This window comes from Siphateles boraxobius, unplaced genomic scaffold, assembly GCF_051911475.1.
Source record: "Siphateles boraxobius isolate OS27281-9 unplaced genomic scaffold, OSU_SipBor_1 54, whole genome shotgun sequence".
Lineage (NCBI taxonomy): Eukaryota > Metazoa > Chordata > Actinopteri > Cypriniformes > Leuciscidae > Siphateles > Siphateles boraxobius.
The window spans coordinates 5,181,916-5,197,144 of record NW_027509180.1 but is presented as its reverse complement, the minus strand read 5'-3'; the positions used below and the strand labels follow the sequence as shown (position 1 = coordinate 5,197,144).

General features: G+C 36.2%; 1 protein-coding gene across 2 annotated transcripts in view; it reads left to right on the top strand.

Annotated features, from left to right (window-relative positions):
• Positions 1 to 1,512: 1,512 nt before the first annotated feature.
• LOC143714420 (uncharacterized) overlaps positions 1,513 to 15,229 on the top strand; it is a 596,609-nt gene continuing 582,892 nt past the window's right edge. The window contains exon 1 of one of the 2 annotated variants that reach the window (XM_077205583.1): positions 1,513 to 1,576. In XM_077205583.1, the coding sequence (XP_077061698.1) occupies positions 1,543 to 1,576 (34 nt within the window). In that variant the 5' untranslated portion in view covers positions 1,513 to 1,542. Of the gene's footprint in view, positions 1,577 to 2,008; positions 2,038 to 15,229 lie in introns of those variants that run through there. The other variant, XM_077205586.1, reaches the window with a different exon arrangement.

Sequence of the window (15,229 nt, the reverse complement as noted above, 5' to 3'; positions counted from 1 at the left end):
GTTGCACTAACCAGATGAGATAAGCAACCTTCACATTATACACGTCTGTGCAGTGATCATTCCATCACTCCATCAAAGGTAATTTCAACATTTGTTTGAATACAATGGGTGAATGATCATGTAATTAATCGTGTCTTTAAGTTACCCTGTAGTTTCGTAAATCAACGCCACCAACTGGTTCGGCGAGTCAGCTGTTTGTGTTATGAGTCTAAGCTAGGCTAACTGTACGTTCACACCGCCGCCGGCGAGAGCGGCAAAATTCCTTGAAAATCTTAAAAAACCTTGTCTGCTTTACACAATTTCGCTACCTTGGAGTGAATACTAGTCCATAGTTATGCAGCTAGCTCGCTAACAGACTTGATAGCTACTAGAAAGACCTGTAACTACAGGACTCTACGTTGAAAATACCCGTTTGTTGCCCGCCAGGTATCCATGGTTGTCACGTGACTGCAAAGTATGAATAGAGCAGTTTTACAGGCTTTTGTCATCTATCTGACTGTTTCTAACAACAAACACTCAGAATAAAGTGAGATGATCTGCTGATGATCCTGAATGTCTTGTTGAATCAGTGTTGATAGTCTGAGGCTCATCAATATTAACAGATCTGCTGAAAACATTCTTTATTTCATGACAATAGTGCCTGTTTTCACCTCATTTATTATGCTGATGTCTTCAGATCTCCTGTCACAAGAACATCTCGGCACAGGAACAGTTTCTTCCCACAGGCCATTTCCCTCCTGAACAGTTAACACTCCTCCCAAGGCATATGCCTGTAAGTGCAATACTCCCACTGTTTAGTGCAATATCCCACAACTCAGGTGATACTTATATGTAGATTTATTTATTTATAATATTCAAAACAATGTAAATAGGTTCATAATCTGTACATCTGAAAATGTCTATTCTGACTAAACCCAACTGTGATAGTTTTATTCTCATATATTTATATTTTTATTTTTTATTCTTATAATTTGTAGTATTATGTATCATGTTGTATTTGTATATGTCCACTGGAAGCCTCAGTACCAAAACAAATTCCTTGTGTGTGCAAGCACACTTGGCAATAAAGCTCTTTCTGATTCTGATTCTGATTCTGATTCTGTAAATTGTCACTTAAAGCTCATTTCATTGGTGTCAGCAGACTGAGGGGATTTGTTGGCTACTATGTTTATTTCTGTTTATGCTTTCAACTGTTTTTCTTAATATTATATATATTTTGAAGAATTTACATTATTATATTTTGTTGTCCATGAGCAAAAAACAAACTCAGTAACTTATATATTTTAGATTTGGAAAGATCAGCTCCTCCCACAGTAGTCACATCATCAGTAAAGCTCCTCCCACTGCAGTCACATCATCAGTAAAGCTCCGCCCACAGCAATCACATCATCAGTAAAGCTCCGCCCACAATAATTCCCCAATAAATGCTGTAAATTCCCATCAGCTACAAGTGAAGACGAGCAAGAAAGCATCAGGAAGAGCTGCCAAGACTGAGTTTATTAAAGAGGACAGTGAGAACACGAGTGATCCAGAGCCTGCAGAATGAAACACACTGAAGATCCTGAAGAACAAAGAGGTTGGTGTTTATTCTTCATTCATTCATGATGCTGAAGAACATTCATGTTAGAAACATTCAAACACGTCATCACTTTTAGAGATGCAGTTAAACTATCGAATAGGTAATAAATTGTCAACAAATGGTCAGTAAAGGGAGGTTTGAGAAACTTTAATATTGATTGTCAACATCAGGTCAAACTATAGGCTAATAAGTATAATTTTAGCTCTGGCTATGGTTAACATTTTTTTTGCAACTGTAAACAGGTTGAAATTATATCTTTACTTTTACGGTTAAAATGTCACCAAATCCTGATGAACATTGTTTTCTATATTTTTAAGATGTGTTTTATTGTCAATATGTATGTAAGTTGTATTCAGACCATAGTGTTAATACCTGTACTGTCACTTTAAGTGGTCGCAGGCTTTGTGCCGTCATTCACGCGCCTCTCTCAGTTTGCGCCAGAGGCTAGCTGAGAGGAGGTAATGTATTATTTTGCACGCCAGTTTGAAACACTTATTTCGGTTTTTGGACGATGCAGACTTTGTTTTATGCATGTATAAATATTAGTTTTGAGGTTGTGAACATGCAGTTAATGTGTCAATTGAATATAAACCTTGTAAACGGACTTTTTGCAGGCTTTAAAGTAACGTTAGACATGTTTTTTTTTTAAATTATTCTTTTTTTTTATTGAATACAAAAATATACATACAACCAAGGCTACAGTGCGTAAGAATATCGAATGAAAGGCTTAACACAGTTTAACAAAAAATCATATCTTACATCAGGGTTGAAAAATAAAAACAATTAAAATCAAAATAAATAAAGTGAAAATTTAAAATTAAGGGGCAATATCACATAAAATCATATGAAATCAAAAGATCAAGCAACTTCATCGCACTCCCACCTCTCATTCTCTCAAGGGCTCTAGAAAAACAATTTAAATCATTTTTGAACACAACAAGTAGTGGGAGGGATTTAAACACTCTACAATTGTGAATGAAATATTTTGCCATTATTACAATTTTGTTAATCAAATCTTTGGGAATTCCAAATAAAATATGTTGTAAAGTAAAAGCAAAACCATCAACAACCACCTCCTTTTCTTTCAACCAGTCCTGAACTGATATCCTGAAGATTTTGGACAAATTGCATGTAAAGAAGATATGGTCTTCAGAATGGCTATTACAAAAAGAACAGGGAACAATATCTATATTACATTTTTGATTTAAGAGTTAGTAGGATCAATTTCATTTAAGATTTTGAAGTGTGTTTCTTTTGCTTTACTTTACTAAACTTAAATAAGCTGTTCTAATATATTTTACAGTAGTTTTATTAAACATGTGATCTAATTTATTTCTTTTAATTTGACAGGGATAACATGTTTTTAAGACGACCTGTCTTATATACTTGTTAGTACAATGAGCACTTTTAAAATTAATATCTCCAATGAATAAAGTGGGAAGAGCTGGATTAACTTTAGCATAAGAAAGAGCGCATCTCATCAGCATTTTTATGCCAGAAGTAGGGTTGGGCGGTATTTCGGTAATATCGTATACCGCGGGGTCTTAAAATAGCAACGGTATCAGTTTCAATACCGTCATTACCGGCACTTATATATAATAAATAAATATAATTTATTCAATGCCTAAAAATGCTTATGTAGTTGTCATCAAGTGACAGTGTGGAGGAGAAAGAGAGAGAGAGAGAGAAGGGAGAGGCGGTAAATACTGACGAGGCAATTTGTAAATGTTGCAATAAAAAAGGTGACCGCGAGAGATGGAAACACCTCTAACCTAATGTCGCATCTCCGAAACAACCACCCACTCACTGCTGCAAGGGTGCATTTTGCCCCGAGTTCATTAAATAAGCGCATTCGTTTATATTTGTTAAAATATTATAATGTTATTTTTTTTTTTACGTTGATAATGAAAACTGAACAGCACTAGTAAGATGGGATGCATCGGGAGTCAGACATTGACCACTTAATTAAGTTTCATTTTGTAAAAGGCCTTTCTTTAAAGTGAATTTCGTTTTGTATAAATTGTATCCTAATTTTAATATTTTTTTTTTATCAACCAATAATAAATAAGAATCAAATATAGCAGACAACATAATCATGACATGATCGTGCGCTGGCGCACCGCGGCCACTTGCATTGAAATCTCATCATAAATTAACCGAAACTCAGTGTATGTCTCACAGACATGACAGATATCTAAATAAAGCTTGAAATTTCATTAAACGAAACAATTCAAAAGGAAAAGAAATAGGCCACTCGCTGATTATTTAATCCATGATGTGCATTTCTCTCTATGCGCGTTCTATACGGAAATGGCGATCATCAAATTAAACGAAACTATTCCAAACGAAAGGAAATCGGCTAGCCTACTCTCTGATTATTTAATCCATGATGTGCATTTCTCTCTATCGTTCACTATGGAGATGGCGATTCGTCAATTTCTTTAAACGAAACAATTAAAAAGGAAAAGAAATATAGGCAGCATACTCTCGGATTTATCCAGGATGTGCATTTCTCTCTATACGCGCGTTCACTACGGAGATATCAATCGTCAATTTCTTTAAACGAAACAATTCAAAACGAAAAGAAAAAGGCTAGCCTATACCTTCTGATTATGTAATCCATGATTTGCATTTCTCTCTATATATGCGCGTCCACTAGGAGATGGCGATCGTCAACTTAATCTTTGCAGCACTGACAGAAAAGTTGTATTAATAAAAATCAATGGACTCGTGTCACCGGATTTACAAATGCACTTCTGGCTTGTTGCTTGTTAATTTAATTTAAATTAATTAATAAAATGAATACAATTGTCATAATTAAAATAATTAAATATTATTAATTGTCCCATTTTTGCTCATTTATAAATAGTATTTATATCTACCACCCCCTGAGCACCTGGGTTAAACAATTATTTGGCGCCACCATATTATAACGGCCCACGTATTAAAAATAGTCGAGTCTAAATATGGCTCCGGCTCATATTACATTTAATGCCGTCAACAGGGATCAGACACAACGTGCACGGGTTGGCCTTGATTTTTTTTTTGTGTGTTTTTTATGCCCGATCTGGTATTCAGGCTGAACGGTGTAGACACAAGCCAACAGTTTGGTGACGCTGTCTGAGCCTTATGTCATAATTTTTAATTAGTCACGGTAATACCGTATACCCCGGTAAAATAGGGAGGAGGTTTGACGGTATCAAAATTTGGATACCGCCCAAGCCTAGCCAGAAGGTATTGCATTAATGACAGTGAAGAACTCTCTCGGGTGACAAGTAAATCCATGCTTTAATGTAAAAGCATTATAGTCTAAAAGGTTACCCTTTTCATCCATTAGATCCCTCACCGACCATATACTTCTGCTTAGCCAATTCTTAAAGCATAAAGATTTGTTCCTGTGCAATATATATTTGTTGTTCCAAATAGAAACACTATGAGGTGTAAAATTGTGTGTATGTGCCAATTTCCAAAATAAGAGAACTTGTTGATGGAATGTTGATAGTTTCACCGGGAGTTTGGATAAATCAAAATCACATTTGAGAAAATATTGAATTCCACCAAATTCTTGAAATAAAGCTGAAGGAACTGTAAACCAAAAACTATCTTCATTACATACAAAATTTTTAGCCATTTGAGTTTTGACAAAATATTCATGTTTTCAAATTCAATCACATTCAAACCAGCTTGCTCGTAAGATTTAATGATGTCCGCTTTTTTAATATAATGAGCTTTGTGCCTCCAAATAAAATGATACATTTTCCGGGAACATGTTTTAATAAAATTTGCAGGGGGAGCTAAAGAAAGAGCGGGATAAACTAATCTGGATAAATATTCCACTTTGGTTAATAAAATTCGACCAAAAATTGAAAGGTCTCTCTGTAACCAGCAATTTAAAATTCGGTTTGCTTTTTGTAGATTATTTTCAAAATTGTCTTTCGTACAAATTTTCTGATCTTTGGAAATTGTAATGCCTAAATATTTCACCTTATTATTTACCGGAATATTATGCAGACAAGTGGTGAAGGGCAAAAAGTTCACATTTGTTTAAATTTAGCTGGAGTCCTGATGCCTTAGAAAAGGTATTAACTAATGAAATAGCCAGAGGAATTTGATCCTTGTTTTTTAAGAATAACGTAGTATCATCTGCCAATTGACTGATTGCTATACTTTTATCAAATACATTTAATTTCTGTACTGTTCGATCATGAATAACTAAAGTAGACAACATGTCTGCAGCCAAAATGAATAAAAGAGGGGACAAGGGGTAGCCCTGTCTTATTCCACGACTAATAGGAAATCTTTGTGAAGTACCGTAAGGAAGAGAAATGCAACTGTTCATATCTTTATAAATCATTTTTATAATATTGACAAAGTGCTCACCAAAACCAAAGTGCTCTAAAGCTTTGAATAAAAACCTATTCGTTAGACATGTTTCCACGTGCTAGTCTACATGGTTTTCTGTATGTTTATCTGCTAACAGGAGCTTGAGATCTGTGTACTGTGTGGAGGAGACTGCATGTGACAGAGCCTTATGTATTTTTTTAGTTGATTTGTACAGACAAATCCGCTGTTACGCCTTCTTTAAAAGAGCAACCAGTAGTTGGTCGTGGTTCGGGTCTTTTCTTCATTCAGCACAACAAGAACACAATGCAGAATATACAAGGGTTAATGGACGTGCATCCAACTTGAAGGGATCCCCTGATATGAAGACATGTATATCTTAATATAACCAGGGTTGCCAACTTTGGGACTTTGGCTGGAGTGAGACTGTGTAAAATTTCATTGCGCGTTTACACGGAGAACTTTTTTGGTAATGCTAATTTAAAAAATGTCGGTCCTTGTTCACTTAGTATAAACCCTGATTTATGCACACACAAAAAAAAAACCTAATAGAATGGAAACGCTTTTTCAAAATGTACAATTAATTTATTGATTGCACTATAATAAAAAAAAAGATAGAGGTGATTAAACAACAAACATTTAAAACAACAACATCAAAACAATAAGAAATCTCGAAACAAAAACTTTTGAAATATTTCAGCAAGCTAATCTAACAAAATATAATTTGTACCATGAGCCTATTTTTATTGAGCAATTAATATGACCTATAGTTGAAGTCTGTACTCTCGGCACACAGACTGATTAGTAATAAATAAGTAATCCATCACTTTACTTAGTTACTCCAGTAACTTTTTACGTTACTCGTTACTTTTATGTTGCTTGACTTTGGGCAGAACCTAATATCTGTTCCTAAATGTGTAGGCCTACATAAAGTTCTACTATGCATAATGCCATTAATGCATTTATCAAAATTTTGAATATTTATAAAGAATTGCCCGTTAATGGATAGGCATAGGCGGCGCTAGAAAGAAAGCCCCCAAGAAAGACCAAAGCACGCCCAAAGATAATTTCTGGAAGTAATTATATTTAGGCTGTATTTCAAGTCCTGAACCGCATGGTGAAGAAATAAAAAATAAAACTTATCTTGTTATTTCGACATAATAAGGGGAATTAAATAATCTGCATTAAGCCAAATTAAGCGTTCTTATAATGGTTTTCTATGGGAGGAAAATGCTTAATGTGTAAGTAAACACGTTGCGTTCATATTCTGGGCTCATCTGATTTTTTGTACATAGTATAGCCTACTTTATTATGATTTTAGTATAATAATGATTAATAAATGCACGCACAATGATCTGTGAACTTGATAAATGTTGCAGATATGTTTTACTATGCACGTAAACAAATGCCTTTCAACTTATGTGTGCAAAATTCAGAGTTAAATGAATGTGCAGCAATTTTTACAAGGGGTCGACCGATTATCGGCCTGGCCGATTATCGGCACCAATATCGAGCATTTATATGGTTATCGGTATCGGCCATTTTCAAAACCGATTTGCCGATAAAATAATTTAATGCGCTATATTTGGCTCTGACGCAGCCACCTCTGTCGGAATCACCACTCTGTAGACTAGACCAATGCAATGTCCCGGACATCTGATTTGTTGGGAGTCACGATTCCGGCCAATCAATGCGGAAAGCTGAAGGCACTGAAAGTTTAGCACTCACACCGACAGCACTCGCTGACTGGAGCTGCTGCACTGATCACGCATCAGTTGTCTTGTCTCTCAAAGTTAAGGCAGCAGCAGACTTTGCTGAAGTATCAATAAATTACTACACTGAAGTTGCAAAATACCTCAATATAATAGGGTCCTGTGATGTCCGCGATGCAGAAAACACGGACCGAATCGGAAATCCAGTCATAAAAACAGAATTTACTGTATAAAGCGGAATGTCACGGAATTTGTCAACTTCTTGATGAATTAATAAAAAGCAGGTCAGTACAATTCAAATCGAATTTCAAACCGCAAAAAGACTATTTAAATATGAATCCTGCGTGTGTCTAAATGAATAGTGCAGACGCGTGATTTCATTTACCACACACACACACTGGAGCACGCGAGACGCTTGCGCTGTTTTCAGCCTCAGCATTATATGAGGACATGATTGCATAAACATCATCTCCAGAGCCGCTTAGTCACTTCATGAGCTTTTTAAAGCTCAACTGAGAAAAGTTATCGTCATATCATAAACACAAAGAAACTCAAAGATCTCTACGGCAACCCGTCAAAATAAAAGTTCGTTTTTTCATAGGGCCATAAACATGTCATTTTTGTTAAACTGTAAATAAATTGAATAAGTTTGATTTAAATTAATAAGAAATGCTTTTTGATTACTAAAATTTAATTTAACCATTAAAATAGAGTCTTTAAGTTTTACAGAATGCTGCTGGGTGTTCCCTGCACATTTTTTTTAGTTATTATTAGGGATGGGCGATATGGCCAAAAAATCATATCTCGGTATTTTTTGGTTAAATGGCGATATACGATATATATCTCGGTACTTTCTACGTTTTTCTATTTGGATAAAGAAAATCTGTATTTTTTTTTTTTAAATTATTTCACATCCTGCTCAATGATTTCCAAACAATGTTGATATTGAAGGATATGGAAACAAATATAGTGAATGTAATGTAGGCTATGCAATATATTATGTGCAAAAAGGTGGTTAAAATCACATTACATTGTAACATTACAAACTAAAAACAAATATAATTCTTTTGTTTTTAAAATGACTTAAGGCTAAACTAAAAATGAAAATAAAAACAAAAGCACAAACTAATTATATTAGCCTGCGTTTGATTACCCCATTATAATGGTCACTTTCATAAAAATATACTTGTAGGTTTAAAATTCCACATATGGCACGTTTATTGTCTCCAACAACAAATATTTTAGCAATAGCCTATGTATATTTTAGTCAGAATTATTGCGCTACTATTCTATTGTGCTTGTCTGTTAGGCGTGCATGCGCGCGGCGGCGCTCATTAACGGAAGCTTGAATTTTAGCGGAGATTCACTTGCAGAAGCTCGTCCTCTCCTGACAGTGAAATGGACATATTTGTTTGATTTTCTAACATTTACAGATGGAGAATATACCTGTGAAATGTAAGTTAAGCACTGAGGAAAGCACCACCTCTCAAACGCATTAAACAGCGCAAGTATTTATCTGTCAGTCAGCAACAGTCTCTGTCAGAGCATCTGCAGGGCAAGCTGCTTTAAACTCGTTAACTATATCTTACCAGTTATTTTAAAGTGCTTAATATAAGCTTGTGTCATGTTTAGGACAAATTGTAGGCTACCATGTACTTTCACTGCAGGAGCTCACACTGCGTCCTCCGCTATTTTTCAGATGTGCTCGTATCAAACTACTGTATCGATATAAACGGTATTGCCTCATTCCATATCGTGGGGATAAAAAATATCGATATATTGTACAAACTCGATATACCGCCTAGCCCTAGTTATTATTATTATTAATAATAATAATAATAGTATTATTAACAGTTCTCAGATTTAAAGATATGTTTAAAATAACTTAAAGAAAGTATTTGTCAAAACTCTTTGTTATTCTTAATTTTGACATTAACTTACATTTTTACACCAGACATAGGCTATATATCGGTTTTAAAATATCGGTTATCGGTCTACTTGAACTGTAATAATCGGTATCGGCATCGGCCCTGAAAATCACATATCGGTCGACCCCTAATTTGTACAAATAGAGAGTCTAGGCCTACTATAGGTGTTGTAGCCTAGCCATTAAATAAGCGCATTTAGTATTCATATTTGTAAGATGGATGCGCAATATACCGGGAGACATTGAGTTGGTCAGACATGATTTTGACTTCATTAAGTTTTGTTTTGAAGAAAGCCTTTCTTTAAAGTGAATTTCGTTTTTGTATAAATTGAATCTTAATTTTAATCATTTTTTTTATCAACCATTTGCCTGGATTTAATAAATAAGAAGCAAATATAGCAGACAATATAATCATGACATGGAGGCGCGGTCACTTGTTGCGCGTGAACTGGAGCGCACCTCATCATAAATTAACCGAAACTCAGCGTATGCCTCACAGACATGAGAAATATATCTATATTTAGAAAGCTTGAAATGTCTTTAAATGAAACTATTCAAAACGAAAAGAAATAGGCTACTCTCTGATTATCCATTATGTGCATTTCTCTCTGTAGGCGTTCACTACGGAGATGGCGATCGCTGTCAAATCTGTCAAATGACGGAGATCGCTGTCAAGTCTGTCCCTGGGAAAAGTAACGTTGCACCGAATTGAAAAAGGAACTACGTTTCGTTACCAAATTTTCAGTAGTACCGCGTTACACTACTTTTTACCCGAAAAAGTAGTTGCATTACTTTGTAACGCGTTACACACAACACTGGTTAGGAATAGGATTTCAAGTGATTTTGAAAAAAATTGACAAAAAAGAGAATCTTTAAGGAGGACGCACACTGGACGAGAATCGCAGCGCCGCGTTGCGGACAACTTGTATCGCACATTGCACTTTCTCAGTTTATGGCCAGCAATATTGTTATTTAAGGACATTGTGGAAGTAAGATAATGTCTGTATTATGTTATGATTGTACTACTGTACAATTAAATACAATTGTTGTTGTATGTTATTTAAAAAAATCATTATCGTTTTTGGACTATGGTCGGCGCCATTTTTTATGTACACAGAACATTCTGCGTCGATGACGTCAAATGGTTGCACTCGGTGAGCTACTGGCGCTTATTTCTATAGACTTTGGCTTTTTACTGCAACACAACTCAGAAAATAAAACACTGATACGATGCCACATTGTGCGGCTTTTGGTTGTCATTTTCAGGCAAAAGGCAACGAGAAGCAATGTAAGATTACTTTCCTAGCAATAATAGGATGAGAAAAGCATGGGGAGATACCTGTGAACGAAAAAACGTTAAACACCCACATCTTTATAATCTCCACTTTAGCCTTGATGCCTTTTGAGTCTTTTAGTAGACCACAGCTACTAAAATAGCTTACAATCGGCTGAAACAAGAAACGTTAGATGCCATCTGTTAGGATGTCAACATGCCGACGCTAATCAGGACTCGCGGCTAGGGCTGTCACTTAACGTTCGAAAATCGATTGCACAATCGATCAGACCAACCAACACAAGTTTCGAAAACGAAAATAGGGAATCGAATTTAACGGCATGTGTATTAGGTGGAGAGATCAATACAGTACACAGTACATGTAGGATGTTGGAAAATAACAATGTATTTTCTGTTTACCAAATGCTTTTTAGGGCCCAAGCCTTGAAAAGGCGAAGGCCCTATTGTTTTCCTTAGGAAAATTATTATTTTACTACCTTTTTGGCACTTTTGGGGCCCTTAACGTGCTCAAAAACTCTTGAAACTTTGCACACGGGTCAGAACCCGCGGCCATCAGGGCCAGGCTGAAGCTGGTACCCGGGCGTGGCAGGGGGGCTCGACAGCACCCCCTGGAACGGGGTCCGTAAACTTGGTCCATAAATCAAACACGCTTGCATGTAATAATATGAAACTCGGTACACATATAGAACTCATCGGGGCGAACAACTTTCGTGCTCTAAGTTTTACGCCAGCCCATCAGGAAGTCGGCTATTATGGTTTGTTTGGAAACGCATGCCTCTGGAATTCGATATACTCCTCCTAGAGAATTCAACGAATCGCCAAGAAACTCGGTCAGCATGAAGTCAAGACATTGAGGATGAAAAATTGCCAGCGGATTTTTGATATCTCCAACGGTTTGGCTGTGGCGAGGAAATGAAATTATGGCGAGTAAAGTGAGACAGGAAGTTTGTTATAACTTCTGCATACATAAACTGATCTTGATGAAACTTCAGCAGTGTGTTCGTTGTAAGAGGCCGATCAGATGGATGTGACTATTGTGAGTCAAAGTTATAGCGCCACCAACTGGCAGCAGGAAGTGTGTCCCTTTCAAAATGCTTTGAAATCACCCTCTTATTTTTACCCGATTTGCTTCAAACTTTATGTGTATAATGTAAACGCACGGCAGATGTAGACCTGTGAAAGGATTATTGATATCTTAGATACTGTTGCCGTGGCAACGCATTAAACTTTAATATTATTTTTTGATGCTTTTGAGACTCTTAACATACTTGAAATTGCATGAAACTTGACAGACACATCACATTTATTAGCCAGTAGACATGTGCAAAGTTTCAGAAGCGGGCGTGGTGAGGGGCTCAGTAGCGCCACCTTTTGACAAAAAAGTGGGGGGTTAGATTCATCTACAGTTACAAAAATCAGTATTTATATAGTTATCCTCGAGCCGGACAACTTTCTAATTTGCAGTCATTAGCTCTGACCAACAGGAAGTCAGATATTTTTGTTTGAATGTGGAGAAAATCTCAGAATTTTGCAGGTCTCTCAGTGTCTGTGTGTGTGTGTGTGAGAGAGGAGAGGGGCTTGTCAGGTTTATTTAAACCTTTCTTTGCTGTGTGCGACTTCTCTGGTATTTTTGGGGGCCTTAACATGCTCGAAAACTCTTGAAACTTTGCACCCGGGTCAGAACCCACGGCCATCAGGGCCGGGCTGAAGCTGGTACCCGGGCGTGGCATAATTTTCACGCCAGCCCAACAGGAAGTTGGCTATTATGGGTTGTTTGGTAAAAGCATGCTTTGTAATTTGATGTACTCCTCCTAGGAAATTCATTCAATCACCACCAAACTCGGTGTGCATGAAGTCAAGACATTGAGGATGCTAAATTGCGGACGGATTTTTGATATCTCGAACAGTTTGGCCGTGGCAAGGAATCGAATTTATGGCGAGAAAAGAGAAACATGAAGTCTTATAACTTCTGCATAAATTAACTGATATTGATGAAACTTCAGCAGTGTCTTTGTGGTAAGAGGCCAATCAGATGGATGTGACTATTGTGAGTCAAAGTTATAGCGCCACCAACTGGCAGCAGAAGTGTGTCACTTTCTAAATTCTTTTGACAAAAGTGGGGGGGTTAGTTTTACACAGTAACAAAACTCCGTACGTATATTGTTCTCATCAAGCCGGACAACTTTCTAATTTACAGTCATTAGCTCCGACCAACAGGAAGTCAGATATTTTGGTTTGAATGTGGTAATTTTCTCTCTCTCTGTGTCTATGTCTGTGTGTGTGTGTGTGTGTGTGTGTATGTGAGGGGGGAGGGGGGCTAGATAAACCATTTGTATATATATATATATATGTGTGTGTGTATAAATATATATATATATATATATATATACATATATATATGTGTGTGTGTGTATATATATATATATATATATAGTTGCGAGCAGCGATGAAGGGCCCGAGCCGGTGAGAAGATGAGAAAATCCACCAGCCAAGCATATTTTTTATCGGCCAAAATAATAAACAGCCTTTTTGTGTCACATATACATTAATTTATATATAGGCTATATTTAAACATTTTTCTCATTATATTTCTGGTCTATTATTTTTCATTTTTACTTTTATTTACACACATATTACACAATTTACACATTAAAATAATATTTGTGTGGTGGTGCCTATGAAAATAGTTCTGTACAAATTAGTGCTGCACGATTAATCATATCGCAATCGTAATCGCGATGTCAAGCCTATGCGATTATATGACGCAAAATGCCGCGATTTTAGATTAAATAAACAAATTATGGCTATTAATGCAGAATCTGTTGTTTTGTGTCATCCGTTGGCTAGTGTTACATGATCCCGCTCTTATTCTTGCGAATGCCTTTAAACCATTCTTGGACGACAAGTCAAAAGAGAGCGCGCTGCCTGTGAATGTCCTGACTGATTCACAGAAAGACGCGCGCCCGTATGATGCGCATGCACAGACCGCGTGCCAGAATACAGTTCTCTTTAGCGCTTAAACGAACAATAACACACACAATGATGCCAAAATGTCATTTTGTCGAGTATCTTAATAACATAAGAGCAGTCTTATGATGGACGTAAAGAGTTGTGAGAGAATGAGGCGCGTTTGAGATCCTCGTCTCTGTTAGCGGCGGCTGCTTTTAAAGGGCCAGCATCCAATAAAACTTTCTGTCAGTAAAGTTAATCAAAGAACAACAAAGGGAACAGAGAAAATTACTCACTGCTTTTGACTGAATAACTTTTGTAGCTTTAATAATGATTAGGGCCTAATCTATATATAATTTATAATTTATGCACAGGGTGTCCACGGGTCCTTAAAAAGTCTTAAATTAGATTTAAAAAAATTAAGGCCATAAAAAGTCTTAAGTCTTATTTTTACTTATGAAAGGTCTTAAATTTTCGATGGCAATTTGACTTAGACATATCTAAATGTTTTCCAAATTAAAACTATCTAATTAGCGTACTTTATTTATTATTCGTTCTTTGTGGATTTGCCCGTTCACGTGACATTTCGCGTCACATTCGCGCCAGCATTACGTCTGTCTCCTGCACGCGAAACAGCAGGAGAGGAGGAGAAAGTTGGTTAATTTCAGTTCAATTGTAAGTTCATTCTTTATGTGCATAGTGGTGTGCGATGTGTATTGTCTATTATGATATTGTAATCATTGTTTTACTTTAACTATGTACGAGGGCGCACTGCGAGCTGACATCGCATTTGTCTCTCATGCTTGCTTTCACTGCGTGATGTCAGTGCAGTTATAGGTATGTTCCCTAATAGACGTATAAAGTTTTTGTATTTTATTGTTATCATACAATATTAAATCAGCAAGAGGGCTGTTTTCCCGTGCACAATAGCAAATATGATATTTATTTTATATAACAGTTAAATGAACATTGTGAGTTACATTTTATAAACAATATTGTCAGTATTGTTTGTTTTCCCTTTATTTCGTTGACGAGAATTTCAAAATGAAACCGTAGCAGAGTCTCAATGCAAAAGACAGCGATGATTTATTTACTGAAATCCGCGTTATGAACAAATCATTTTAACGATTCAATGAACAATAACTTGCACTTCCTGAATGAATCAGCCGTTTGAACAAATCGGTTGAATGAGTGACTCCCTGAGACAGTGACTTGCCGCTGCCTACTGGCGGGTTTAGTTTCACATTTAAAGTACCCTGTAATTAAAATGTTACAATTAGAAATCAGTTTATATTTAAATATTGAATTAAGAATTGAAGAATTGAAAGAATTGAATATCTCTTAGCTTTATTTATGCAATTGTAAATGGAGTGTAAATATATTAATGCCAGTTCTGATGCTTCTGTGTCTCCTCTGCACTGCAAAGA